This window comes from Sphaerodactylus townsendi, linkage group LG08, assembly GCF_021028975.2.
Source record: "Sphaerodactylus townsendi isolate TG3544 linkage group LG08, MPM_Stown_v2.3, whole genome shotgun sequence".
In the NCBI taxonomy this organism is placed as follows: domain Eukaryota; kingdom Metazoa; phylum Chordata; class Lepidosauria; order Squamata; family Sphaerodactylidae; genus Sphaerodactylus; species Sphaerodactylus townsendi.
The window spans coordinates 82597574-82624607 of NC_059432.1; the positions used below are offsets into that span (position 1 = coordinate 82597574).

General features: G+C 41.5%; 1 protein-coding gene across 2 annotated transcripts in view; it reads left to right on the forward strand.

Annotated features, from left to right (window-relative positions):
• The window catches only part of GRK7 (G protein-coupled receptor kinase 7), a 63003-nt gene extending 40006 nt beyond the window's left edge, over window positions 1-22997 (forward strand). Inside the window, exons 4-6 of one of the 2 annotated variants that reach the window (XR_007245300.1) lie at window positions 6041-7767; window positions 12587-12592; window positions 22986-22997. Coding sequence is in view for 1 of the 2 variants with exons in the window: in XM_048506396.1 (XP_048362353.1) it covers window positions 6041-6365 (325 nt within the window). In the remaining variant the exon portion in view is untranslated. Of the gene's footprint in view, window positions 1-6040; window positions 9119-12586; window positions 12593-22985 lie in introns of those variants that run through there. The other variant, XM_048506396.1, reaches the window with a different exon arrangement.
• Window positions 22998-27034: the final 4037 nt, after the last annotated feature.

Below are 27034 nucleotides of genomic sequence, written 5' to 3' on the forward strand. Positions count from 1 at the left end.
AGTTGTGCATAGCAAGTTCCATTTTCCCCTTTCACGTTCCATTTTCCCCTTTCTGTGATAGGAAGGAAGCAGAAACTAGTTTTTCGCCTTTTCTGGGGTAAAGCAAACTGGGAACAGAGATATGTGATATGGTGGCTAGCATGGCAATTGTCCAAACCTGGGACAATTGGGTTTGAATTTTTGCCTTCGACAATACATGGGAACAGAGAGCCAATGTGGCTAGAGTAGAGTGTGGAGAAGAGGTGATTTGGGGGAGGGAAAGGACCTCAATGGAGTATAATTTAGATTGCACCATCCAAATCAGCTATTTTATCCAGGGGGAATGATCTTCACAGTCTGGAGATCAACTGTAGTTCTGGAAGATCTCCAGGCACCACCTGAAGGTTGGTAACCATAACTGTGATATGGTGGCTAGCATGGCTGACTTGGACCTGGGACAATTGGATTTGAATTTTTGCTTTGTCATAGAAACCGACCAGGTGACCTTGGAGCCATCACAGTCTCTCTGCCTAACTTAATAGAATGTTGTTGTGAAGATAAAGGGGAGGAGGGGAGAAATGATGTGATAAATCAGCATGGGTCTCCATTAAAGTCAAAACTGAAAAATGTATTTTTTAAAATAGCAAATTTTAAATATAAAATTTTAAAAATGGCAATGCGCTTGTTCCGTGTAATTCATTCAAGTGACCTCAGATCGACTGTAGCCTTTCTCATTTTAAGCCATGTGGGAAGACCCATTAAAAGATTCTTCCAAAAGCGTTATGTTTGATTCAAAATAGCCTGCTAGTAAATGACAAAAAGTACACAGGTTGTTAGAATTTGTTATTATTTAAATAGTGCTATCTGTCAGGGAGATTGTTCCAATGAGTTAGGAATGCATCTCAATCACATTATAGATACAATCCCCCTGACACTACCCTGTTTTCCCGAATATAAGACATGCCCTGGAAGGCGTAGTAGAGGTTTTGCTGAAGTGTGAAATATAAGGCATCCCCCAAAAGTAAGATGTAGCAAAGTTTTAGTTTGGAAGCATGCCCAACGAACAGAACACAGAAAAATAAGACATCCCCTGAAAATAAGACATAGCGCATCTTTGGGAGCAAAAATTAATATAAGACACTGTCTTATTTTCAGGGAAACACGGTATCAAACCTGCACAGTGCTTTAGAAAGTAACACAGGAGTGAAGACAGGCCCCTGCTGTCAGAAATTTATAATCTGTATTTTGACAGACACAGGAAATAACAGAAAGAAGGGAAATACAGAAAGAGACACAGAAGTAATGGAAAGAACACAGCTGAATGTGGTTTCACATTCAGAGATGTAGACTGGATCCACAGTAAAAAGTGGCAAGTTCTACCAATCCCCCCTTCCTGCTGCAGACCTTCTCCTTTATTCCTTAGGACTTCTTATCATCCAGGAGCAGCATTTTGTGGAGAGTGGTGGACTGGGGTGGGGCTGGGGGCGTGGGGAGCAAGAAAGTTCCCTTCCACTGATGGAAAATTAGTGTGTCCAACCCAGTTTCTGTAGGACTAAAGCCAAAGAAAAGATCAACATCATGCACAACCAAGCACTGGGACAAAAATGTCAACTATTCAAACACATAAATCCCAAATGCAGTCTGCTCTTTAGCTCATCTACACTGTAGTTAGTATCTGCAACTAAGGAATCTCAAAGCAAAACATCAACATAAATGTCAGATTACTAATCTAGCAGGTTATGCAAAGGGCAACAACAATGATAATAATAGTAATAGTTATACATTTATTATTGTTAAACAATATGATATACAATGCAGACTATGCAATAACTATGTTCACAATTGAACTGAAATGGCAAAGTAGGTCTTACCATAAAAGAATGTTAATCATTAAAAGAATAATAATATGATAAGTAATCATCTGTTATCAAAAGCTGAAAAACTGCAAACTTTTAAAATTAAAGTTAATCCTTTGGGGGGTTTTCTTGTTTTTCTTTCGTTTGTAATTTTTTTCCTTTGTTGCAGTGTATTTAACTGTTTAAGTATTAACTGTAACATCTTTCCAAAAGTTTTTAAGACATTTAAAAAGGAGCAACACAATAACTAATTCATTAGCAACAATTTAGTCCATAAGACTTAAGATGAGATGGCTAGTATTAATAATTTATCAATTAAGGTTTCCATCCCTTTATCTATAGAGGGTACACAACTCAGACATTTTCATGAGCCACAGTGAATCTTGACAGGGCTACAAAATGGCACCTGGCTGGCTCTGTTGTGGCCTGTGGAACCACTTGGGTTGGGATCAGATCAGCAGCTGTTCTCTGGACAGTTCTCCCAACAAGATTCCACAAGAATAAGTATTAGGACCAGTACTATTTAATCTGTTAATAAATTATTCGGAATTGAGAGTGAGCAGTTTACAGATAATACCAAATTATTTAGAATTGTGAAAACCAAGGCAGATTGTGAAGAGCTACAGGAAGAGCTCTAAATTGGGTAAGAAGGCACCAACGTGGCTAATGAAAATCAATGTGGGTAAGCGTAAGGTGACTCATACCAGAACAAAAGATCCTCACTATATGCTGATGGGTCTGAACTGGCAGAGACGGAAAGAGATTGTGGGGTTAACACAAAATTAATTTTGTACATGACTTAGTACAATTCCACAGGACCTGCAAGATAGAGATGTTCCTCCAGGCTTACAGCTAAGGACAGCAACGTTACCTGTCCTCTTTTCCCCTCCCTCCCTTCCCTTTTCCTTTCCCCCCTCCTTTGCATTCTTGTCCTTTTCCATGCCCCTGTCTATGCTGCCACCCCGCGCCCCCCGCCCCCATTCCATTGACAACTTTGTCAGCTCCTCTACTTAGCATTTGCATGGTTTCTCTCTAGAACTGATATTGAAGACATCAATTGAGAAAGCCATGGGCACTTCTGTTAGTCTTAATTTTTGTAATTATATTTTAATTGACTTTCACATGGTTATTTTTTTATTGTATTTATTCAGATTGTTAGCTGCCATGAGTCAGGTTGGGAAAGGGTGGAGTAAAAAATGCAATAAATAAATAATAAATTAATTAAATAATCCACAAAAAGCTGGCATGCCTTACCTCAGAAATGCTATTCTCACCACATAGAACTGGATCCACTAGCCTGACCTTAAACATTGGGAGCCAGTGTATTATAATAGTAAATGTCTTCAATTTGGGACAGCTTGTTTCAGATCTGTCCTTCGTCATGATGTTCATTGGGTAGTCTTGTTTAAGTTGCTGCCTTTCAGTCAAATCTGTCTCATAGAGTTGTTATGAAGAGAAAATGGGACCTCTCCAAATGCACCATTTTGAGCAGGAAAGACAGGATCCAAATGTGATACAATTATCTTCATTGTTATAAAATAATATCAGATTGAAAGAAGTGCCAAGGTTGTTTATATGCATGTTTGCTACGTAAACAAACCTGGTCATGAATGTGACATCAAATGGCCTAAACTGCAGTGTTATGCTTTTGGTACTAACAAATACCTTACATGAAAAGATTTAATTGAAATCTAGGGGGAATACAGATTATAAACTCAGTTTATGTTAGGCAGAGCTTATTTTTTATCATGTAGAATTTCTCCAGTGATCCTACATTGGAATATCCACACAGTACCATTAAAAAAAAAAAAGCTATGGCTGCACTTCCTTTCTTGCTCCTCTGTGGCCTCTGGTGACTTCTGTACATGCACAAAAAAGCCTGGAGGTGGTGCTAAAATGTCACTCTAAGTAGGGCTATTCAGAACTGCATTCCCTACCATAACCTGCTGGCACTGAAGTCAGAGGAACACAGATAATAGCAGCAAAGTGTCCATGGCTCATACATGGCAGATGTGGTTAAGCACTTATATCAGTGCTCTCTCTTAATTCTTTTATCACTTGGCTGAAAAACCACAACATTTTGCTAAGAAATGTGCAACAGTCTCTTATTTTACAGAACTGTGGCCACAGCAAACCACGGTTTTTAATGTTTGCACATTGCAAGCTTCTTGTATATTTTGTATATTTTCTAATATTTGGTTGGACCTGAATACAATCTGTGTAGGTGATCTATTTATTTCATTTATTAAAATAATTATAATTTTATCGCACTGGTCTATTTGAAAAGCAATGCTCAAAGCTTTATGATATTAGTTAAAACAGATAGCTGTGATTGCAAACTTATAAGCACCAAGGACAGAACTGACTTTTCAAAAGACCTTCTGGAATAAAAGTATTTTCTGCTGATGCTGGAACGGTCTGCAGGGCAGAGAGAAGCAAATTCCAAAGATTAGTGGGGGTTGCCATGGATGTGCTCATGCAGGCTCCCACCAATCAGAATTCTTCATTAGGGGGGTCCTCCCATGAGGCCTCCTTAGCTGACATCAGACTGTGAACTGGTAGGTAGAAGTGGAGGCTGTCTACCAGCTTCCTTGGATACAAGCTATTTTAAGCTTTAAAGGTTAATACCAGCATTTTCTATTGGCCCAGAAAACACACTGGCAGCCAATAATGGGCACAAGATGAGGGTAATGTGCTTAGTGCAGCCAGTTCCTGTGAGCACCCTAACTGCTGCATTCTGCAAACTGTTTTCAAAGGTAGTGCCACATATAGAATGTTCCAGGAGTCCAGGATGATACCCAAATGTATAACTATAATGTTACCTTTTCTAGAAAAGGCCGCTGGGAACCCATGGAAGTTAGAAAGACATACTCTTGACTAGTTCTGTCACCTGGGCATCCATGGTCAGTGAGACATCCAAGAGTTTGATTCTTCAGAGGAGTACACCCTCGCCATAGTGTGTAGAGAGCCAATATGCTCTAGTAGTGGTTAAGTTCATTGGACACTGATTTGGAAAACCAGGTTTGATTCCCCACTCTTTCATATGAGCTGCAGATTCTAATCTGATGAACCAGGTTCCCCACTCCTCCACATGAAGCCTGCTGGGTGACCTTGGGCTAGTCACAGTTCTCTCAGAACTCTCTCAGCCCCACCTGTCACAAGGTGTCTGTTGTAGGGAGATGAAGGGAAGGTGATTGTAAGCTGCTTTGAGACTCCTTATAGTTGAAAAGAGCAGAGTATAAATCCAAATTCTTCTTTTTCCCCCTCTTATTCTGTGTAAGCTGAACACCGGTTTGGCTTTACCCTTGAGTCATAAATAAACAAATAAATTGGGTGAGAACAGAGAGAAAAAGGCAGGAAACTTACAGCCCCATCCACAAGCTGGACGCTCAGCCATGGCACTGCAGCTGCTCCCAGCCCCATGGGGCAGCTGTTCTAAGATCCTTGGACAAAGAATGGTGGACGCAACTACACAACTGAAGGAATGAAATAAAATTCACAATATTTTGCACTAGAATAGTTTATTTATTTATTCATTCCACTTATACCCCCCGACACCGAAGTCCCAGGGTGGCTTACATAATGGGGTTAAAAGCCCCGTTAAAACATAAAACATTAAAAACCGCCATAAAAGCATACTTTAAAACACTCAGTAAAACATCCATTAAAAATCCCCACCCCCCACCCTTCAGCTGGCATCATCACTGTCTTCCTATGGCTGGTTAAAAAAGGTTTTGTTAATCTGTAAGTGATTTGAATTCTGTTCAAGTAATGCATTTGACATTTAGCCTTAATTTATTGAAAATGTACTTCCAGTTAAGTATGTTTAAGATGGGGACTCCATCTGATGAATTCCTTTTTCATGAAGTTTTTTTAAAAAAAAACTTGTCCCTTTATTTACCCAATGTTTTAAGTACTTTCAAAGAGTAAAAAGGATATCACACCAACATGTCTTTGATCTCTGCTTCTAACAGTGGTGTAGCGTCAACGGGGCAGATGGGCGACGCCCCGGGCGCACGCCAGCATAGGGGTGTGGCCTGGGCAGGGCAGGCATCAGTGCGGCGGGGCACCAGGCACACATGTGCCCAGAGTGCAGTTTCCCCTTGCTCCGCCTCAGCTTCTAGGCTTTCCCAAAGATCTGTGCATCAGAATTTGTAATTCAGAATGTGTTTTCTTTTGCTTAACAGTCTTTTATCTTGTTGCAGAAATGCTAATGATGATCCTAGGAAGCATCATTTCTTTAAATCCATAAACTTCCGAAGGTTGGAGGCAGGTCTTACGGATCCCCCCTTTGTGCCAGATCCATCTGTTGTCTATGCCAAAGACGTTGCAGACATTGCTGACTTCTCTGAAGTTAGGGGAATTGAGTTTGATGACAAAGACACTAAATTCTTCAAGAAATTTTCCACGGGGGCTATCTCTATACCTTGGCAGAATGAAGTCATTGAAACAGGACTTTTCGACGAATTGAATGATCCCAACAGAGTAATTGGTGAAAGCGGCAAGTCTGGAGTTTGTTTGTTGTTATAAATATGATGTCAGAAGTGAAAAGGTAGGAATGTACCTTCCAATACTTCGAGGAATCAAAAATGCCCAGCAAGGACCCATCAACAAACTTAAGTCAAATATAATAAGCTCTTCTTGTGACAGGCTGACATCTTGCTGGAAATATTTGAAATGAAGAATCAGGATTCTTCTAAGAAGATTTAGCATTCATGGTCACTTCTTGCTAAAATATGCAAAAAGCAGACACACATTTGGATTTAAAATTATTTTGCTTGGGACTGCCACTACCTTTGCAATGTTCAGTAGTAATCCATCAGAATTCATTGTAAAAAAGACTTACTGTTGAAGTAGAAATGACACAGTGGCCATGATTTACTTTACCTAGGTAAGAAACACAGAATTATTTACATAAGTTAATCATTTTTAGGTTATGCCATGTATATAACCCTGATATAACAGTCAACACTCATTTTTGCTACCAATTTCACCTTTCCATTAGGCTTCCTAATAATATCTTTTTGTTTTGATGAAAGCTGTAGTTTAAATTAGACTACAAATGAGTCATGCCAGTTTGTAACTGGTCTTTCAGAAGAGAAACAACGCAAGCACAACAGCAATATTTATTCTGCAAGTAAGGGGCGCCTGCTCTGAAAAACTCCCAAGGAAATGAAAGGAGATAACCTAGGATTATATATGCAATTAAGATAGACTATAGTTTACAGGCCTCACAGACTTCCAGCACAATCCAAAGGCAGGGGAGTGCTGTGGAGGCAGTATGATCTTGGTGCTGGCATAAATGTCACTTGCATTTTCATAAGTGGCATTTACGTCGGTGCCAGGGCACATACACCAGTGCTGGGGAGCGGTGTGGAACACAGTGCAGGAGTGTTGGCACAGCTGTTACCACGAGTGCAAAGTAATGCCAGCAAAAACTGTGGCCTAGCCCACAGAGTTGCATTATTGGACTATGAAAAAGGCCCCCATTAGCACAGCCCCACTGGCCAGCAGGGTGCCGGTGGAAGCCAGCCCAGTCCCCTGAGCAGCAGCCAATAGTGTGGCCCCTCCCCCCTCATAAACTCTTTTCTGGGTATACATATCTCTGGGCAGGTAAGGTGCCTGGTCTGGGATACTGTCCAACAGTTACCAGATGTGTGGACTTAACACGAACATGGGGACCCTTGGGAGGCAAATCTCAGAGCTAGTTCTTTGCACCATCAGCCTGACACATTGAACATTGGGCTCACTTGTAGCACAATGGGCTGGTACTTTGCACTTTGGGCTCAAACCAGTGCACAACCCTTCAGAGAGAGCAAAGTCCACACCCACTTTGTGGCCAAGCCCTCCCTCTGAATTTACTTTGTAGGTTGTGTGACCAAGCAGCCAGGAACCAGTGGCTAGAAATCTATTAGACAGCTAAGGCGCCATGGTAGCCATCCTGTCCATCAGGACCCCGTCTTACCCCATATGCTGGTGCTGCTGTGCTGTTGTTCCAAGTTCACTTGCTGGCTTTTTGCTCAGCCACCCTGAAGCTGGCTATGGTGCAGCAAACCTCTTAGGAGGCGTCACCATCCCCAGCCATGGTGCACCTGCCTCTTCCCCAGGCAGCGCTGCCCATGCATGGCTTTGCTTCAGTCATTTCCAGTTGAGTCCATTCCAGCATCCGTGTTCCGTGTTCTACCATTCACCCTTCTCCACCTAATATTTCTGTATAGCCCTGCAACTCTGCACCTAATCGTGGTCTGTTGCTGCTGCGGTATCAACTGTTGATCTATAGCAAAGGGCCTACGTAATGTGAATCAGCCTTGACCTGAAGCAAGTGAGAGTGCCTTTCTAGACAACTGATTTGTTATTGCACAATAAATATGCAGTTCTTGCCCAGCAGCAACAGGCAACTGAAACATGTGTGCATGTTTATCTATGAGTAACAAATCACTCGTTCTTGATCTTAGCTGGATGCTTAAATTGAAAAACGTTGTTTTTGAGATGATGGGAAATGATATGAATGCTTTGTTACGTACAGTTTGATCTGTGACAACTATTTGCAAGTCCTCCCTGAATACTACAGTAATCTGGTGAAAACTATGGGCTGGTGATTGTTGAATGATTTAACCTGTTACTGTCAAGTGAAAAATCCTTTACCTTCATGCTGATGCTGCTCTGACTATCCAAGTGAAAATTCATACATGCAGCTGTAAGAGTAAAGCTACCTGAGAGATGTGCTTTGTTTCTTCTGATCCACCACGCAATACATCACTTTCTGCCTCATTTCACAAGAAGTCCATGCCAGTCTGGTTCTCAAAAAGCTTCTGCCGCAATAAATTTGTTAGACTCCAAGATGCTACAAGATTTTTTGTTGTTTTTACATTTTCCGTGAAAGTTTGTTCTCTTCTGTCAGGCAATTCTCATTTATATCATATACTTGATGTCTTCAACAGCTAAGGTAGTCATATATATTGATCCCCAAAGGTTATATTTGAAGTAAATTAACATTTCGGTAAACTGGCTATCTTGCACTGCATGCCACATCCAGCTTTTGTAAATAAAACTCCAACCTAATATCTTGATTCTAACTTTTATACCTGAAGAGTATTGTCACTGTGATGGCACCATAACATCATGGCAAATGGGGCAGTACATATGCATTTAGTTAACAGTACAGGAAATCTTAGAATTAGGTTGGTTGTAAACTAATTGCAGGAAGGGGAAATTACTGGATAAACCTCTTCTGTTTGATGCATAAAATTTAATTTTCTATACAAATAAATAATTTGAAAGTCTTGTGCCTCTGTTGCTAAATCAGAATTAACAAACAAATGAAGTCATTCTTTACTGAGATTATTTGTAGTGATGAAATCCCAGCTGAGCATGTTTATGAGCTGCAGCATGTTCAAAAACAGCCTAATGTAGCCAAGTGAACCACGTCCTCTGAGGAAGAAGCTACCGTGCTAATCCACAAATTGTATGATTGACTGATAATTAGATATGTGTGCTGGACAGTAAACAGGTCTCTTTGAAACCAGTGGCTCTCTAGTACATTACATTTTCTGCTCAAGCCATAAGCAAACTTCAGAAGGAACAAGAAGAAAAACAAATAAAATTTACATTAGAATGAAACCAATGTATTGATAAGCATTTTTAGCAGAGTTAGGGACAATCAGGTGGACAATACAACTAAATTAATCAGGAATGCCTGCATTTAAAGACTACTTTTCTCTGATTATAAAAACTTAAGTTGAAGTTTGATCATTTTCTCTGTAATATGTTAAATGTATCAACTTCTAGTTTATTGGAGAACAAAACTACCGATATTTGTATATCCATAATGACAATGAGGTGAATAATTAAATATATTTAAATCTTATTAGCCTACATGATTACATTTAAGGAAATAAAGCTGATTGTTCACTGTTCTGTTTACAAAGGAATCCACAAAAAGCTATTTAAAATGGTACAGTATGAAAGACCGTCAGTATTAAATCAGGATTGTTCCTCATACTTATGTCCCTTTGTAAAATTAGTTCCATATTTGTACACAGAAAATATTTAATCAGAACAGGACTATTGCAGGATTGACAGTTTCAGGTTGGAAAATTCATGGAGATTTGAGGGTCCACTGCTGACCAGAGATATTCACTTCACCTCTTTCCACTAGGAATATGTTGTCTCAAAGACCCCTGCAGTGTTGCCACTGGAATAATCAATCTCCCACTTCATGCTGGGAGGGGCATCTTTAAAAAGCACAGCACAACTCCTTCCGCATTTCTTTCAGCCATGCTGGCACTGATAGAGAAAATGAGCATGCACACAATTGCTCAGCTTGCTTAATTAAGACACCAAAGCTCCTCAAACCTGCGCAGTTCACTGTTTAATATCTATATGAAGCCACTGAGAGAGGTCATCAGCAGGAATGGGCTACAGTGTCACAAAGATGTGGATGACGCCAAGCTCTGCCTTTCTTTTCCACATGATTCCAAGGACGCTGTTGATGTTCTGAACCAATACTTGGAGTATATAAGCCTCTGGATGAAGGTGAGCAAGCTGAAACTTAATCCTGTCAAGGCAGGGGTTCCCTGGATTAATAGAAAGGCAATTGGGGATTTGAGATCTCTCCTGTCTTGGATGGGGTTATATATGCGCCCATCAAGTCACAGCTGACTTATGGCAACCCCACAGGGTTTTCAAGGCAAGAGACATTCAGAGATAGTTTACCTTAGCCTGCCTTTGTTTGGGCTGAAAGAGTTCTGTGACAATTGTGGCTGACCTAAAGTCACCCGGCAGGTGGTGTGGAAAAGTGGGGAATTGAACCTGGTACTCCACATTAGAATTCTTAACCACTACACTATGGTGACTCTGTATGGGGTTATACTCCCCTTAAAAAGATAGGTTTGTATCTTGAGAGTGCTTCTTGACAAAGCAGTCACCTTAGAAAACCAGTTGGCTGCAATGACTCAGAGTGCTTTTGTCCACCTTTGGCTGGTGTATCAACTGTGACCATTCCTGGGTCACTCAGATCTAGCCACAGTAATTAATGCCTTACAGTGGCATATCTGCCCGGGGATGGGGGGGTACCCCTTGTCCCCTGGCGCCACTAATCTGGTCATGTGAGGGTGCAAAATTGCCCCCCCCCCATGTGACAGTCTGGCACGAAGACAACGAAGCAGCAGGAAGTCCTGCTGCTTTGTCTTCTTTGGGCTCCATCGGCCCTGCCCACGTCGTCATTGTTGGGGCTAACTATTAGGAGCTAGCTACCAGGCTAGCACTACATGGGCTACCAATTAGCAATCAAGCTCAAGTCAAAGAGTTTGCCTTGTTTTTTGAAGCCCTACGCAGCTTGGGACCAGGGTATCTGAAGGACTGTCTTCTCCTGTACATTCTGTCTATGAATTTAGATCACTGGAAGAGGTCCTCCTGATTCTCCCACTGGTCAAAGAAGCTCGTCTGGAGGGCAAACAAGGGAAGACCTTTTTGATGGCAGCCCCACAATTATGGAACAACTTCCTCAGGGAGATGCGCCTGGCCCCTTCACTTTTGTTCTTCAGGAGGCAGTTTAATTTTGGACTACATTTGACACATTTAGTTTTTATTTGTTCACAGTCCTAATTGAGATTTTAAATTGTAGTCTTTATTTTTTTAAAATAATTGTCATTGTATTTACATTGTAAGCCACCTTTAATTCCACAAGGTAGAAAGGTGGCTAATAAACATTTTAAATAAATACATGCATTACTGAACCTCACAAGAAGAGACCTCTGACATTTTTCTCAAGTGTTTTTTATTTTCATGCCAACTGTAAGAAGCCTGGAAAACAAAGTGCCATCAGTTCACAAGGAAATGTTCTAATGATACCGACTGATTTGTGAGGTGCTGATCCACTCACAAACAAAATATTGTCCATTTCATCACTGGTGATTTAAAGCAGTGTCATTTTTAAATGATGTTTATCTAATAACATGTTACATCCATCTTTCTGTAGGTGATTTAAAACATCATAAAGCACTGGCATAGCTGCTTGGTGTTTTGTGGTCTCTTAGTACTTTGTAGCTGGATCTTTTTTGTCTCATTTCACTTCTGAACGGAAGTTCAGAGATCCAGCTACAAAGTACTAAGAGCACAGTAGTTGATGGGAATCCATAGTGATACAGTTGATACTCACCAATCAAGGACTGGCATGCCAATAATGCCCCCATATCAGTCATATATGGAAGTAGCTTACTATGGCATACTGATGCCTGTTTTCCTCTCTGACAGTACCCATAAACAAACTACAGCACAAGAACCCACTACTGTCTCAAGCAGCTATGGTATGCCCAGCAAGAGCTAGGGGTGAACCGTGAACAACAAAAAAGATCAGTATTTTTCAACTGGTTGTGGTGGGTTTTCCGGGCTGTGTGGCTGTGGTCTAGTAGATCTTGTTCCACCAGACCACGGCCACACAGTCCGAGAAACCCACCACAACCAGTTGAATCTGGCCGTGAAAGCCTTTGAGAATACATAATATTTTTCAAGTTCAGGTTTATTAGACCAGGACATTTTCAGATCCCATCATCCCCCAAAAGGCCAATACATATTGACTTTTTCAAAAAAAAAATTCAGGTTATTAAACCAAACCTGAAAAATATATCTTCCTCTGGGGCTGGGAGGCTGCAGGCAGTACAGAGCAAAACCCGTGCTGCCGGCTGCCTCTGAGGCCCAGCTGGAGTCCAAAGGCAGATGCAGAGCTGAATGCTGAGCCCACTGAGGCCAAGCCCAATGTTCAACTGCAGGCTCAGTCTAGTCAGGTCCAATTTTAAACTGTGGGCTCGGCCTGGGTGGATCCAGCTTTAAATTGTGGGCTTCAGAGGCAGAGCCTGCAGTTTAAAGATGGATCAGGCTAAACCAAGAACAGAACAGCATTGAATTGTGGCTGTGGGCATTAAACATGGACTTCAGAGGCAGTGCACATGGTTTAACACTGGATCCAGTCAGGCTGGAAGTGCCTGGAGAAGGTAATTGGATGGATGAGGGCTGATGAACAGGTCAGTTCAGAGAAAACAGAGGTTTTGTTGGTCAGTGGCAAAGCTGTTTGGAGACTGAGAAGACAATCTGTCCTGGAGGGAATTGCAGCAGGTTTCCCATTTGCTCACTGGCAGCAGGCATGAAGAAAAAAAGAATAACAATCACCATCAGTTGACACCTGACATCTCTAGCTTTTCCTCAGATGTAAGGTCACATTATCACCCAACAGTTCCCACATACGCACCCCCAGATTTTCACCAGTTTCCAGCTCTTTTAAAATCTGTTTTCTTTTGTCAGTGTCTCCTGCCCTCTCCAATAACTTCAAGAACATATTTTCTTTCTTTTTGTAGTTTCACTTGGAAACAAACAAGACCAGGCTAGAACCTGCTTGCCGTCTGATCTTGACAGAGTCCTTTAAGACTATAGAGTAACACCCAAAGCAGGCAAACATGAAATGGGAAACTGAGCAGATGGGTTTTTCCCGCATAGACAGTCTCCTGTTCTATATTTATCGAACTGTTGGTGCTGGTGCCATAGCACTGCAAAGGGAAAAATGGCTTCCATGTGGGAGACCTTCCTCTGCTGCTCAGCAAGGGAAGGAGATCACTGGTGATGTGATGAGACCCAGTAGGGAAAACTTGGAGCCTTGGCTGTTTACAGGATGAATATCAGTATGTCACACTAAATCTTTGGCACTGATGTCCCATGCTTCTACATAAGCCCCTGAGGCCTTCCTCCCAGTCTGAAATGCATTTGGAATATTTACTCACACTGTTTGCTCAGGCTGCCCAGAACGATCTTTTCCAGTACATTAGATTTTCTGATTCAATGTACTACCTACAAAGATGCATTGTTTGTGCTACATGGTGCATAGGAAAAATGTTTTGTATTAATCTCATTGAATCTTGACATCATCCTCTTCCTCATCAAACGTACATGTGAGCCTTTGTGAACGGTTCAGTGCCAAGTCCAAAGGTACCCAATGTATATTTTGCTCATGCCCTGAGGCTGGATTAATGTTATTGCAATGGCTTCATGTTTTTGCAAAAAATACCAGTGGGATGACTATGGTTGCTTGTCGTAACTTGTAACCCAGTCAGCTATAGTACACTCCCTGCTTAAAACAGCAGAGATTGGAAAGGGTAGTTGGTTCCATTGTGTTTTCTCTGAGGAGCTCTGCAGAAACAAAGGGGTTGGATATGTTGGCTGTGTCACCTGACTCTGATTCCCTGTGAGGAGAGAAATCAACCTGTATGGTCAACTTTTTGAGTGGTGCGTGCAATCTGTTTATGTGGAAAGCCCGGGTAAGCCAACTTAAGCAATAATATTAAGCAAGACAGGAATTTTTTTTTTCTGTTTCAGCATCACTGTTCTTAGAGAGTGATATAATAAATTGCCCTGTGAACTTAAATACCTCTCAAAGCTCCTAAAGCTTTATGGGTAATTTTGGTCTCAAACATATGCTGATGCTGTGCAGCCTAGAGAAATATCACCTGTACAAAATGAGTATGGTGAATCTGAAAGCATGTTGGGGAAGGGCTGAGATAATAGAATGAACAGAGAATAGGAAAGCAGAATAAATGATAAATTATATGTCATTAGAAACGGACATCTTTAAACACAAGTCTGGACAGTTCACATGTGTAAAGTAAGAGGTTAGCACAGCAGTTGGAGGAGAAAGGTATATGTGGGCTTCTGAGTCTTTCTCTACTTGATAATTCTTCACAGCTCACCACCAAACTGTTCTCCCAGTTGGATTCCAAGACAAGCAAGCAGAGGGAAAGGATTCAGCATTTGTTATCTGGATACCTTTTTGTACTTCAAATCACATTCCAATTCCACTTTGCACAGGATTTGGGCAAATCTATGTTTAAAGTTCTGTCATTAGTACTTGTTGTTTGGCCCTCTAGTGAGAAACAATTAGAGAGAAAGAATGTACAAGGAACATTTAAACTGATTACCCACCGGCACTGGGGCACGCAGTGGGACTAGAAGCACATTGGGGCAAAAAAACTTGTCCTGACGCGCTTCCTCTTTGTGGCATGCTGAGAGATGAGCAGCATCAAGGCAAGGTTTCTTGCCCTGATGCATTTCCTCTTGCCCCGCACATGCTTCTCACTTTCTGCGAGGAAAGCAAGAGCACTTCTTGCTCAACTTTTCACACCAGAGCAGGGCAAGGAATAGCCGGCAGTGGTTAATCGGCCTCAGCCTCCCTAAGTTACTCTGTAGTATAACAGAAATAATGTTATCTCTTTTTGTCTCACAGCATAATGTTAGCGATTCCCTCCACACAAACACAACATATCAACCCTTCTTCATTCTGTTGAAATATATTTGTATGAAGTTTATGAATCAATCCATAACCATGCAGGAAGACTGGTTTATGAATCAATTTATAACCATGCAGAAAGACAGATTTATGATTTCAACCTTTTCGCTCTTTGTATGTGTGGCTTCAATCTTACTCATGAACAGAAGGGGGAAAAAAGTTATGAGCCTAGTGAATGGGGAACCTGGCCTGAGCTGAAACAATCCACAACAATCCAAAGGTTGTGATGGCATGATGAAATTAGAAGATCCACCATAGCATTGATTCCGCATGGTAAGGATTTCAAGTATCTACCACAGCACTTCGTATCTGAATTGGCTGGGTTAAATGGCAGTGCACAGAAGAGTCAGAAACTTGTTCTACTCAGGAGGAGGAGCAGCTTTATAACATTGCAGCAAATAGACATACATTGCAGCAAATAGACATATATATAGTACTGAAAATGGTCATCTACTCTTAAAAACTGCTATTCTAGCTGGACAAGGATTATTGTAAGGGTGAGCTGCTATGTTACACACAGACATTTCTAATAAAATTGCTTTTAATAGGGAACAGCAGCTCCAGGAGGGGGAAATCATTCTTTGACTGTCCAGCAGTTCTCTACTATAAAGCCACACCAGTTCTCCACAGTGTTCCAAAGATTTATTTGCTAAAGTATGCATGCACTGAAAACTCTTTACTGGAAAAAGTAACCTGGGAAAGATGTTTTCAGCAGATTAAGAATCCATTTTGCTTCTCAATTCAAAATCACCTATTCCCGAAGCTGTTTATCTCTAACATCTAAGTCTAGGGGTGAATTGACTGTTTGAATCAGTGCAGACCCGTGCCATGGCATTTGCTCCTTCTTCCAGTGTAAGGGACACCTGGAATGGTGGAGAGGGCAAAGACACTGGTGCATGGGCACCCTTCAGCTCTGTGGTGGAGAAACCTGAAAGTGGGCACTGCTGCAGAGCTACTTGGGCATCCAAGTAGATACCAATGCAGGGAGGCAGGTTGGGGCATTCCTGGGAGTGGGGCTGACTGTAGTCAACTTCCACCCAGGCTTTACAATGGAGAACACCACGGTCTGGGCCTTGGAGTTATGCTACTGAGCTGCCAGGGTGTTTTTTTTTCTTTTTTACTGTACCCCCGGGCTGCCTGAAAGTCCTCTGGAGGAAGCACACCAGGGCAGTGGTGGTGGTGGTGTCCAGCTGCAGCAGTGTGCTATCAGTAGCTGTTAGCTAGGGCATGGCCAGACAGGCCAGTGTCCAGGCAGGCAGGCTGCAAGCGAGGTGCAGTCAATACAGTCTGAAGTCAGGGCAGGCAAAGGCATAGTCCAAAACAGTCCAGAGTCAGGGCAGGCAAAGGCATGGTCAAGGCAGTCCAGAATCAAGGCACAGGCAGGAGATCAGGTATACAGGCTGAGAGACAGAGGAAGACCAGGCATGCGGAGTTTACCAAGAAGTATACTTGCTGCACTTAGGCAGAGCTAAGCCCAAGACAGGGTTAATATAGGAGATTTTGCTTACAGAGGCTAGGATCCTGCAAGGACTCAGTCCTCCTCAGATGCAGATTCCATCATTTTGCAGAGCCTTCTGCCATACCTAGCAACAATGTTTTACTCTGTAACTATAACTTGTTTTACTCTATAACTATAGCCTCTGCCTTTGTCTCCTTCATGCATCTGACTCCTTATCCTGCTCTTCTGAGATTCCTGATGGCTCTCCCAGCTGTATAACAACAGGCTCTGCCTTGGCTCGTAGGGAAGGGCTTGGAGCTGGCTCTGCTCTCTGTATTTCCATGTGAGGAGTCAACTGTGGCTTCACAGTGTCTTCAGGCTCTACATCAGAGTCCTCAATGTCCAGGGACTGGCTCATGACAGGCAGCTTCTGGATTGTGCTGTAAGAAATGAAATTACTGGCCTTTTGTTGCGTGCATTTTATGTAAAGTATAGTTCCATTTCCATCCTTAGCATAATACCAGTGGTTAATATCAGCTGGCCCTGCTAAGGTCTAAGAACAGTACAAATTTAGCAGTGTTCTTATAATCAACTCCAAACAATAGGTGTGAACTGATCCTTAAGCCAGGGCCAAAACAAACACCGTGAAAATGGCTCCCCGCTAGGTCATAAAAATTTCCCCTCCATCAGTGATTGAAGTCTGGGGCTTCTCCCCTCCATGTGGATTGTTGCTGGATGTTTGCTATTTATTTCTCTTTTGCTATTAGATAAAATGGCCAGGCTTCATTTAACTAGTGATACAAATTCAGCTTCTTTGGGTGAAAACTCATCTTGAATTTATGTAAGTGCTACTTTGAAGAAACTAATCCCTACTGAGTAGATGCTTGCTTGTAAATCCTGGGAAAAAAATGAAAGGATACAGCCATTTCTTCTGAGTCCAACTTCCATATCAATCAATGATAACTGAAAAGCCAATGTTTTCCATTAAGACAATTTGCACATTAATCTGATCATAGTTGAATACTGAGTAATAAACTGTTGACAAGTTAATTGGTATATGTGCCTCTATTAATCAACCCTTATAGTATCCTGTACTTTTTTTTCTTTTTGCTGTCAGGTCACATTTGACTTATGGAGACCTCTGGTAGGGTTGCCAAGGCAACAGACATTCAGAGGTGGTTTTGCCATTTTCAACCTCCCTGGTATTCTTGGAGGTCTCCCATCCAAATATTTGCCAGGGTCGATCCTACTTGGTTTCAGAGATCTGACAATATCAATCTAACTTGGGCTATCCAGGCTAAAAGGTATGTCCCAGTAAGTTCAACTGAAATTATTACTCAGTAAGTTTGCAAAGGACTGCAGACTTAGACTCTCTCAAAGTGATCTCAGTGAGAGTTACTTACTTTTTACTTAGAATTTAGTAGGTAGTCAGCATCTCGGCCTCATTCAGAATGGAAGCATGATGTTGAAGTTTCCTACTATTCCAGCACCACCCACCTATGAAACATAAAGGTTTTCTGAAACACATAAATCATTTTGCAGTACTAGAAATGAGTGAATGCATATTGCAAATATGTTTTCAAATGTATGCATTTATACATGTGCTAAGCAGCCAGAATTGTATGCTCTGTCATTAATGTAAGAAGCAGACTTAGCAACAGCACACACAACACGTGGTTAGGATGTTGAATGTTGGGCCCTTTCTCCACGGGCACCAAGCAGGGGGGGTGTCGGCATAAACAATGCCAATGCACATGTAACCCCCATGCCCAGAATGGGTTGGCCCAGAATGGGTTGACCCAGTAAGGGGGTGGAGACTCGGAGCAGCAGAGAGGCTGCAAGAGCTCTTTTGCAGAAGAAGCAAGGCTACCAGACTTGGACCTTGATTTCTATAAGCCCTTAACACCTTGTTAAGGTAATTTGCAATATTGTTGGGAACTACTGGGAAGGTAGTTGTTGTTTTGCTGTGTTGTAAATGTTGGAGTTTATTGTTTCAGGGTTTTCTTGTGTGGTTGTAATGGGTGAGAGTTCTCCTGGAAACCTTCTATCATAAAGGTAACTCCGTCTTCATCAAGCCCTTGGAGTCTTCTAAAACCAACCAATTCGAAGCAAAGCAAGAATTTGGACTTCTGCAATATCAGTAGACTGTAAATAGAAGGACTTGAAATGCAACCTGAACAGGACCTTTGAATTGTAACGCTAAATGCTGATGTTTCTTTACAAGTGTTAAATTGTAAAGAAAAGTAAAACCATTTCGTTGTTTAAAAAAATTGGTTCTTTGCAACTCCTTCCAAGTACTGCCCCACAGAACTCAATAAGCTGAGGTTACAAATGGCTTCCAACCAGCCGGGCATGAAGTGAGATTGCAAATATAAATTGTTTGCAATGAAAGTGTGCAGCAAGTTGTGGGTTTGATCCCCATAAAACTGTTTTGTTATGAAAGTTCAAGATATGTTGCTGTGTGTTAATTTGAAACACTGTTTGGCAGTTATATGAAGGAAGGGATTCCAGTTGCAATCCCCCCATCCCTTCTGCAAACTGCTTTTGTTGAATTTGTAACATTTGCTGAAAGTTTTGGTGTAAACTTCCAGTGCAGCTTAAGTTTGGAACAGTTGGAAATCCTTGCAAGGGAAAGCACAATGTTCTGCATTCAGATGCACCAAATGTGGTTCCTCCAAGTAATAGAATCTCTGGGGAAATCATTGTGCAATGATTTCAAAAAAGTTGCATTGGGTAAATTACCGTCGGACTCCACAGAATTTTAGTGGGGAGAATGTGAACCCCCATGCCCAGAATGGGCTGGCCCAGAATGGCTGGACCCAGTAAGGGTGGATGACCGAGCAGCAGAGAGGCTGCAAGAGCTCTTTGGCAGAAGAAGCAAGGCTACCAGACTTGACCCTTGATTTCTATAAGCCCCAACACCTTTAGTTAAGGTAATTTCAATATTGCTGGGAACTACCGGGAAGGTAGTTGTTGTTTTGCTATGTTGTAAAATGTTGGAGCTTTATTGTTTCCAGGGTTTTCTTTGCGTGGTTGTAATGGGTGAGAGTTCTCCTGGAAACCTTCATCATGTTGCAACCTGTTCATCAAGCCCTTGGAGTCTTCAAAACCAACCACCAGCAAAGAAGAATTTGGACTTGGCAATATCAGTAGACTGTAAATAGAAGGACTTGAAATGCAACCTGAACAGGACCTTGAATTGTAACGTTAAATGTTGATGTTTTACAAGTGTTAATTGTAAAGAAAAGTAAACCATTTCGTTGTTTAAAAATTGGTTCTTTGCAACTCCTTCCAAGTACTGCCCCACAGAACCCACAAGCTGAGGTTACACACACACACCCTGGGACCATTCGCATGGATGGTCCCAGCAGAGCGGCAGGCGGTGGTGCAGCCTTCACACAGGCTGCGCCGTCGCTGAACGTCGTACCTCTCCTCCTGGCTTCCAGTGCGTCGCAGAGGCCAGGGGACACACACACACACACACCCGCAGGCTGGAATGGTGGCTCTGGAGTCGCAGGCCAGGGTGTGTGTCCCCTGGCCTCTGCAACACAGGAGGAGAGGTACGGCATTCAGCGACGGTGTGGGGGGGGAATGGTGCCTTCCAGCTGCTGCCGTTCGAACAGCAGCGGTTGGAAGACGCTGCTTCCCAAAACCCTCGCTCAGGGAGTTCGGTTCGAAGCAGCGCCTTTGCGCTGCTCAGGGGTGGTGAGGCTGGCGCTGCTGCAACGCAGCAGCATTGGCCATGCGAACCCCTCCCCAGGGTCTCAGTTTTTAGCGTCCCTTTGGCGCTGTATTCCGCCTGTGCGGAAACAGCCTTGCATTAATAGACATACTGGGTGTCAAGCGTGGTTTACATTTTAATCAGCCCAGAAACCCCATAAGCATGGTGGAGTGGAAGCCTGTACAAATGTACACCACCACTTGCATGACATTAAGTATAACATTAAAGCTGTGTGTGTTGGGTTGTCAAGTTGCTTTTGGCTTACAGCAACCCTATGAATTAGTGATCTCCAAAACATCTTATCATTAACTGTCTTGCTCAGGTCTTGCAAACTGAGGGCCACACCTCCTTCACTGAGTCAATCCCTCTCATGATGGGTCTGTCTGTTTTTCTTCTGCCTTCAATTTTTCCTAGTATTATTGTCTTTCCAGTGAGGATGCAAATACCAAGCTCAGTTTCATTGATCCTTCTACCTCTAGAACAGTGTTGCGGGATGGAGAGATCAGGCAGTGTGCAGGGACCACAACCACTCCCCCGAAGTCAACCCCTCCGTATAAATAAGCTGCTAGCTATCTCAGGGCCAAACTAGAAAAGATGCTGGAAGGTTTGTCTGTGACTAGTTTTGACAGATAAATAACAGTTGTAGTAGTCCTCGATGTAGATAACATGGGCAGGTTAACCTGTCCTTAAAATCCCCTGTCCCCTTATTCTACTTCCCAGTGAGGAAGTAACATACTGTAAATGAACATTTTTCCAGCAGAGCAAAGATCAGTTCTGGTAGGTCCATTTGAAGTGGCAACAACAGTATGGTAGAAAGCTAAAACTCTTCTCCAGCCCTTGGCTGCTTGAAATCATTTCCAAATTTATGGGGATGTATGCACTGAATCCAAATTTTAGCTCTTTTTTAAAAATTACAGTGCACGATGTGACAAAATAGAAGAGTTTGGATTTTTACCTCATCTTTTTCTCCTGTAAGGAGTCTCAAAGTAACTTGCAAACGCCTTCCCTTTCTCTTCCCACAACAGACACCTTGTGAAGTAGGTGGGGCTGTGAGAGTTCTGAGAGAACTGTGACAAGGTCACCCAGCAGGCTTCAAGTGTAGGAGCGAGTAAACAAGTCCAGTTCACCAGATAAGAGGCCACTGCTCATGTGAAGAAGTGGGGGATCAAACCCAGTTCTCCAGATTAGAGTCCACTGCTCTTAACCACTACCCCACACTGGCCAAAAGGTCTTCCATAGGAAGTGGCCTATAATGCAATGTCCTTAATTCAAATGCACTCAGAGGTTAACTCAGCAGAGGTCCTAGGCAAAGAAGGATTAGCTCACCTGCACATCTGCAACATGGGAATATCAGCACTCACTTACTTAAAAGGTTGTTGTAATGGTCACTGAGATACTGAATTTAAAGCATCATGAACAAATGAAACGTGTCACAAAATTCTAAGTGTTGTTATTATCACTACATAGTAGCGCCTAACCAGCTACTGTCATGAGGCTAGTTACAGTCCAATTTGGACTGTAAGCTTTCTTGTGTTTTCAAACGTCTGCAGGCCCATTCATTGTTTGGTATTGAATGGTTTGAAGTATGTGCAATTCTCAAGATTTTCCTGTAAGGCTGAAAATAGCAGTTATGGCATAAAGGCAAAGCTCAACAATGCAAAAACTAAACAATAGTAGAAAAGGAAATTTTACTGCAAAGGATAATGGAAAAATCAAACAATAGGAGAAAGGAAATATTGTGTCTGCAACAAGAATTCCGTAATCACTATTTGTTAGTTAATCCAAAGTAACCTTTTTGATAAAATTCATTATGCATTTTCTAGGTACCTGATCATAATGAATATTGCTATTCATTTTCAATTATGTAAAATGGAAGAATTCATGCCTCTGCACTTTACTGCAGAATGATATCAGCATTATTTACTCAGTGAGTCTATTGCAGGATCATAGCCAAAAGGAGCATTATCATAAATGGTGCAATTTCCCGGAGAAGCTATTGACTAAAGAGGAACAGTCCCATTAAATTTTTTTAGAAAAAAATTAACCATTGGTGATAGTGATTAGAACAGAGGACAGATCAGAAAGAGGAACAGGCCTATTAATTTTTTAAAGAACAAAATTAAGCATTGGTGGTAGTGATTAGAACATAGTCTGTAATTCAGGGAAAATGTTCCCTTCTACTCATAATGGTTTCCAAATTGAAATTTTGATTACTTTCACAAGCAATGTTTTTGCATTTCCTGCATCTACAGAGTAAATAAGAAATCTGATTTGTTTTTTAACATCTACACTTTTCTATATCACATTGACATTGACATTCATCCAGGTTCTTCCACTCAGAGCCCAGCATGTATGTTCACTGATATGCAACTGATGATGATGAAATGAAGATAGGTGTCCATACTGGTACAAATACATACCGGTAGGTATCACTTCACAGTATGCCTCATCCAAGAAATTGGAACAGAGTCAGCACTGTCAGCTTTGATAGAGATACTATTATCAGTGTGGAGAGAAGGGGTAGTGAATCTAAGGACTAATGGTGGGAGACAGAGGAGGCTGGGGTTGGATGCAGGATTCATGCCCATACCAGTAGAAGAGTTCCAAAGGAAGCAACTGACCTGCTATTCATCTGCAGATCATCAGACTTAAACTCAATAGGTCAAGGTCTCCAATCTTGTCAAGCCTGTGGGCATTTTTGGAATGTTGAGGGAAAGAAGTCGCCACTACCACAAAATGGCTGCCATGAAAGCAACCACAAAAAAAATTGCAGCATTGGATTAAAAAATTAAGCCATGTATCATCCTATGACTGAGCCAGCTGTTTCTGACTAGGTGTTCTGGGTCCTTCTGAAGTGCCTCTTGCTCCAGTGAGGTACAGGAAAGTCATTTTTCCTTTGGCAAAGCAACAAATAGACACCAGGAATCAAAAAGTGAGCATCATGCTACCCACACAGAAACCATCACCATGCAATAGGTGGTACTGATAATCCATATAGATTCATGTACCACAGAGGTCCACAACATTTTGGAGCCTGCAGGCACTTTTGGAATTCAGACACAAGGTGGTGGGTGCTACAACAAAATGATTGATGCAAAGAAGTGGAGCCAACTACACAATGTCAGGGAGTGAGGTTATGCATAACTCTAATACTCTTCAGCATTTCAGGCAAAAACACTGTTTAACAGGATGTAGTTTCAAACAAGCATATTGTTTAAAAATACCTTCTTCCATACAATCAGCTTACCTTCAGTCATGCAGTAAAGATCTATGTGCTGTGATAGCAACTAATGCCAAAGCAATTTTTTGAAAAAAATCTGTAGTCAATCTCATCGCACATGGCCGATCAGAAGCTCTGCTGGGCAAAAGTTCCACACCCTTGGTGAGTGCCAAGAATGGTGTCAGTGGGCACTATTAGTACACTTGGGAATCAGGTTGGGGACTGCTAATATGTATTATTTAGATTCATCCTACTTTGCTAGGAGCGTTCGAAGCGATCCATACCTACTTTGATTGGATCGTTTACTCTTTTGACTGGTTCTTTTCTTGTAAAAAAGCAGTTAAATCTGACTGTTCTGACCATACCTTTAGCAGCAAAGGCACTCCCAGATATATGCAGTTAGTCCACAAGGACCAAAGCATGCCATAAGCAGATTTTAGTAATCATACAAACAGTGCTGTACCTGGGCTTCAAAGTCAAAAGCCTAGATATTGGAAAAAATATCCAATTACAGCAAGACTAAAGTCAATTTTAAAAAGCCAAAAATAAAATATTTGAATAGAGACAGAGAATCATTTCTAATTATTATAATAACACATATTAAATCACACACTTGCAATGGATGTGTTACCTAGTGTTATCCATACTTAACGAACTAACAAAAATAACTCTCAAAAAGGAAGGATTTTTAAAGCAAGAGATGATTGCACTTACCAAACGTAAAGCAACATACACCCAATATGAATGTTCCTCAGCACAAAAAGTGCTTTCATTCTAAACTAACAATGCACAAACAGTGCTGTATAAAAAGACTTAAACCACACAAAATAACACTGTACAGAATCTCTGTGGAATAAACAGTGCTTGAATACTTCTGTAAAAAAGTGTCTGAAGAGACCCTCCAAACAAAAAATGGTGTATGAAGTGCCCCTCCAAGCTAGAAAGTGCCAGCTATTTTTTCTTCATATCCTTCTCAGGCTTGAAGTACAGAGGCAGAAAATATGTTCAATTGTGTAATATCAACCACAGTCTCTACAGAAAAAAACCCAGAAAGTGTTTCGCTTCATCATAAACCATCCATATGAGTGTGAGTCATGTAGATCCAAAAACATTAACAAGTAACACTTACAGGTTCCAAAGAAACACCATTCACAACTCACAATATAATGGCTAGATTTTTTCAATATAAATGAATAATTCTGCAAAATAGTTTTAAAATGGAGGGGGATTTAAATTCCTCAAAACCAAGGAACATAAACTTATTGAGGTGGGAAGAATAACTATCCATGAAAATGACAACAGGTTGGTTCAAATTAAGCACTCTAACTGCCCAGTCAGGGAAGGGGTGAATCATACTAATGGGAACACAGGGAGGGTACAACCAGCGAGTGAGAGGGGTGCTTAGCCCTTCCTTTTCCTGAAAATTCATCTTGAAGTACTATATTCCCTGGCATCTGTAGGTCACTATAGAACTGCAATGAGCCTAGCTGGAAGAAAACTGGTTAGAGAGGAGACATTTTAAGAGGAGGACTAATAGCATCCTACAGTTGCACTGAATTAAATAATGATGACATTCCTAAACAATAGTGTCCTACTGTTTTACTGAATTAAATAATGATGACATTGATAAACAAAAATAATGGATAAGGCCATAGCCGTATCTAGGGAAAATGTAGTCTGGTGCAAAATCTGAGTTTTCTGCCCCCCTCCCCCCAGTATGGGCAGCAGCCTTCCCCCTCCACGACCAAACAACTTTTTTTCTGGCAGTGAGGAGGGTGGGAGCTACTTTCCGCCCCCTGTGACTAAATGGTCATAGCCCAGAGACATTTGACCCCATATGTCCCTCTAGGCGGTACATCCCTGGTAAGACACATTGGCCTGTATTTCAAGAGCTAGTCAGAGCTTGGAAGCTAAGCAGGGCTGCTGAGTACTTGGATAAGAGGCCACCAAGGAAGACTTAGGCGGTATGCAGAAGAAGGCAATGGGAAAACATCTCTGCTTGCCTCAGATGTCCCTTGGATGTGGTCTTTATGAGTTGGTTGTTACCCAATGGCACATTCTTCTTCTCACATCAACTACAGATGTATAGCTGTAACCAATCCCTGTCTTAAACTCAGCCTTATTCTGTACCATCATGCTTCTTCGGTTCTCAGATTATAGGCTATTACCTCAAATATTGCTTTTGTTACTTAACCTATTTTCTGAGAAAAGCATTTAGCAAATTAATAAAAGATGAGGACTGGATAAGATTGTAGCAACAAAGCAGCCATTAGAATTACCACAGGGACATGTACTAACCAATCTGCAAACATCAAACTTACAATTATGTTTTTTAGCTTTGAATCCAAAGGTGCATTTTTCTTTGAGCTTGGAGGCACATTTTTTTAATGAGAGAAATTCACACCTGCGCACACCCACACGTTGCCTATTAAAATATGCCCCTTCTCAGAGTGATTAAAACAGAAACAGGAAGAACCGTCATGTCAGGCCTTGCCTCAGGCTTCTGCGTAAACTTCTGGAGAAAGTTTGGTGCTATAGCCCCCTTTAACTTTTTGCAAGCAATGCCAGTTTCTCCTTGTCTTCAAAACTTTTTCACATAGTGAAGGTAATACTAATATATTTATTAACTGTGTTCTGTGCCCTGGTTCTCGACGATAATATTTTTAAATGAAATGGTTATTAGTTATATGAAAGTCACAGCTCTGAACTGTGCTGTTGCATTAACATTGCAAGGTGCCTGGAATTTATGAAAACATAGGATAACAATAATTGTAAACATTCAACTGTGGTGGCTTCATTTCTTTGTATGAAAAAAAACACACCACATACAAACACTTCAATCAGCAAACTATGACGTGCATTTTACAGTTAAATGAATAATATGACAGAGAACAATTGATGCCATTGGTTTATTCAGCACAATAATCTTCTTGATTCTACATAAAAGCTACCTTTCACCAATTGAATCCTTGTTAGGATTTTTGCATGTATGAGAGCCTATTAATAGGCCCTCATGACTCACAAGCATTCATTTAGGGTGTCAGTAGATCAGGATGTTAAAACAAAGTGCTGCAGCTGAACTTTCACAGCATATGTTTTAAATCAAATACTGTGGGAATCTTACAAAGCATTATGTTGGCTTTCACACTTAATTATGTTGACTTTTAAACATGATGCCTCATTTGCCAGTCATATTCAAATCAACAAAATGAGCGGAGGACATTATTTTTGTGAACGTGACTGTTTCCTTCTCCTGTTTATTGCTTATATAGCAATAACGAATTACATGTCTGTGTGACTGCTCTGGGAGCAAGGTGCCTGCCATTAAGGGCATTGTAACAGTCTAGCTCTACAAAAAGAGACTAGAAGCCTTACAACAAAACAAGATAGCTCCCATTCTGCCACATTCTGTGTTTGATACAATTTCCCCCCTTAGTGTCTTGGCTATCTCACCATTGTCCTGCTGGCTCTGTGCGTAGGCAGCATTTAT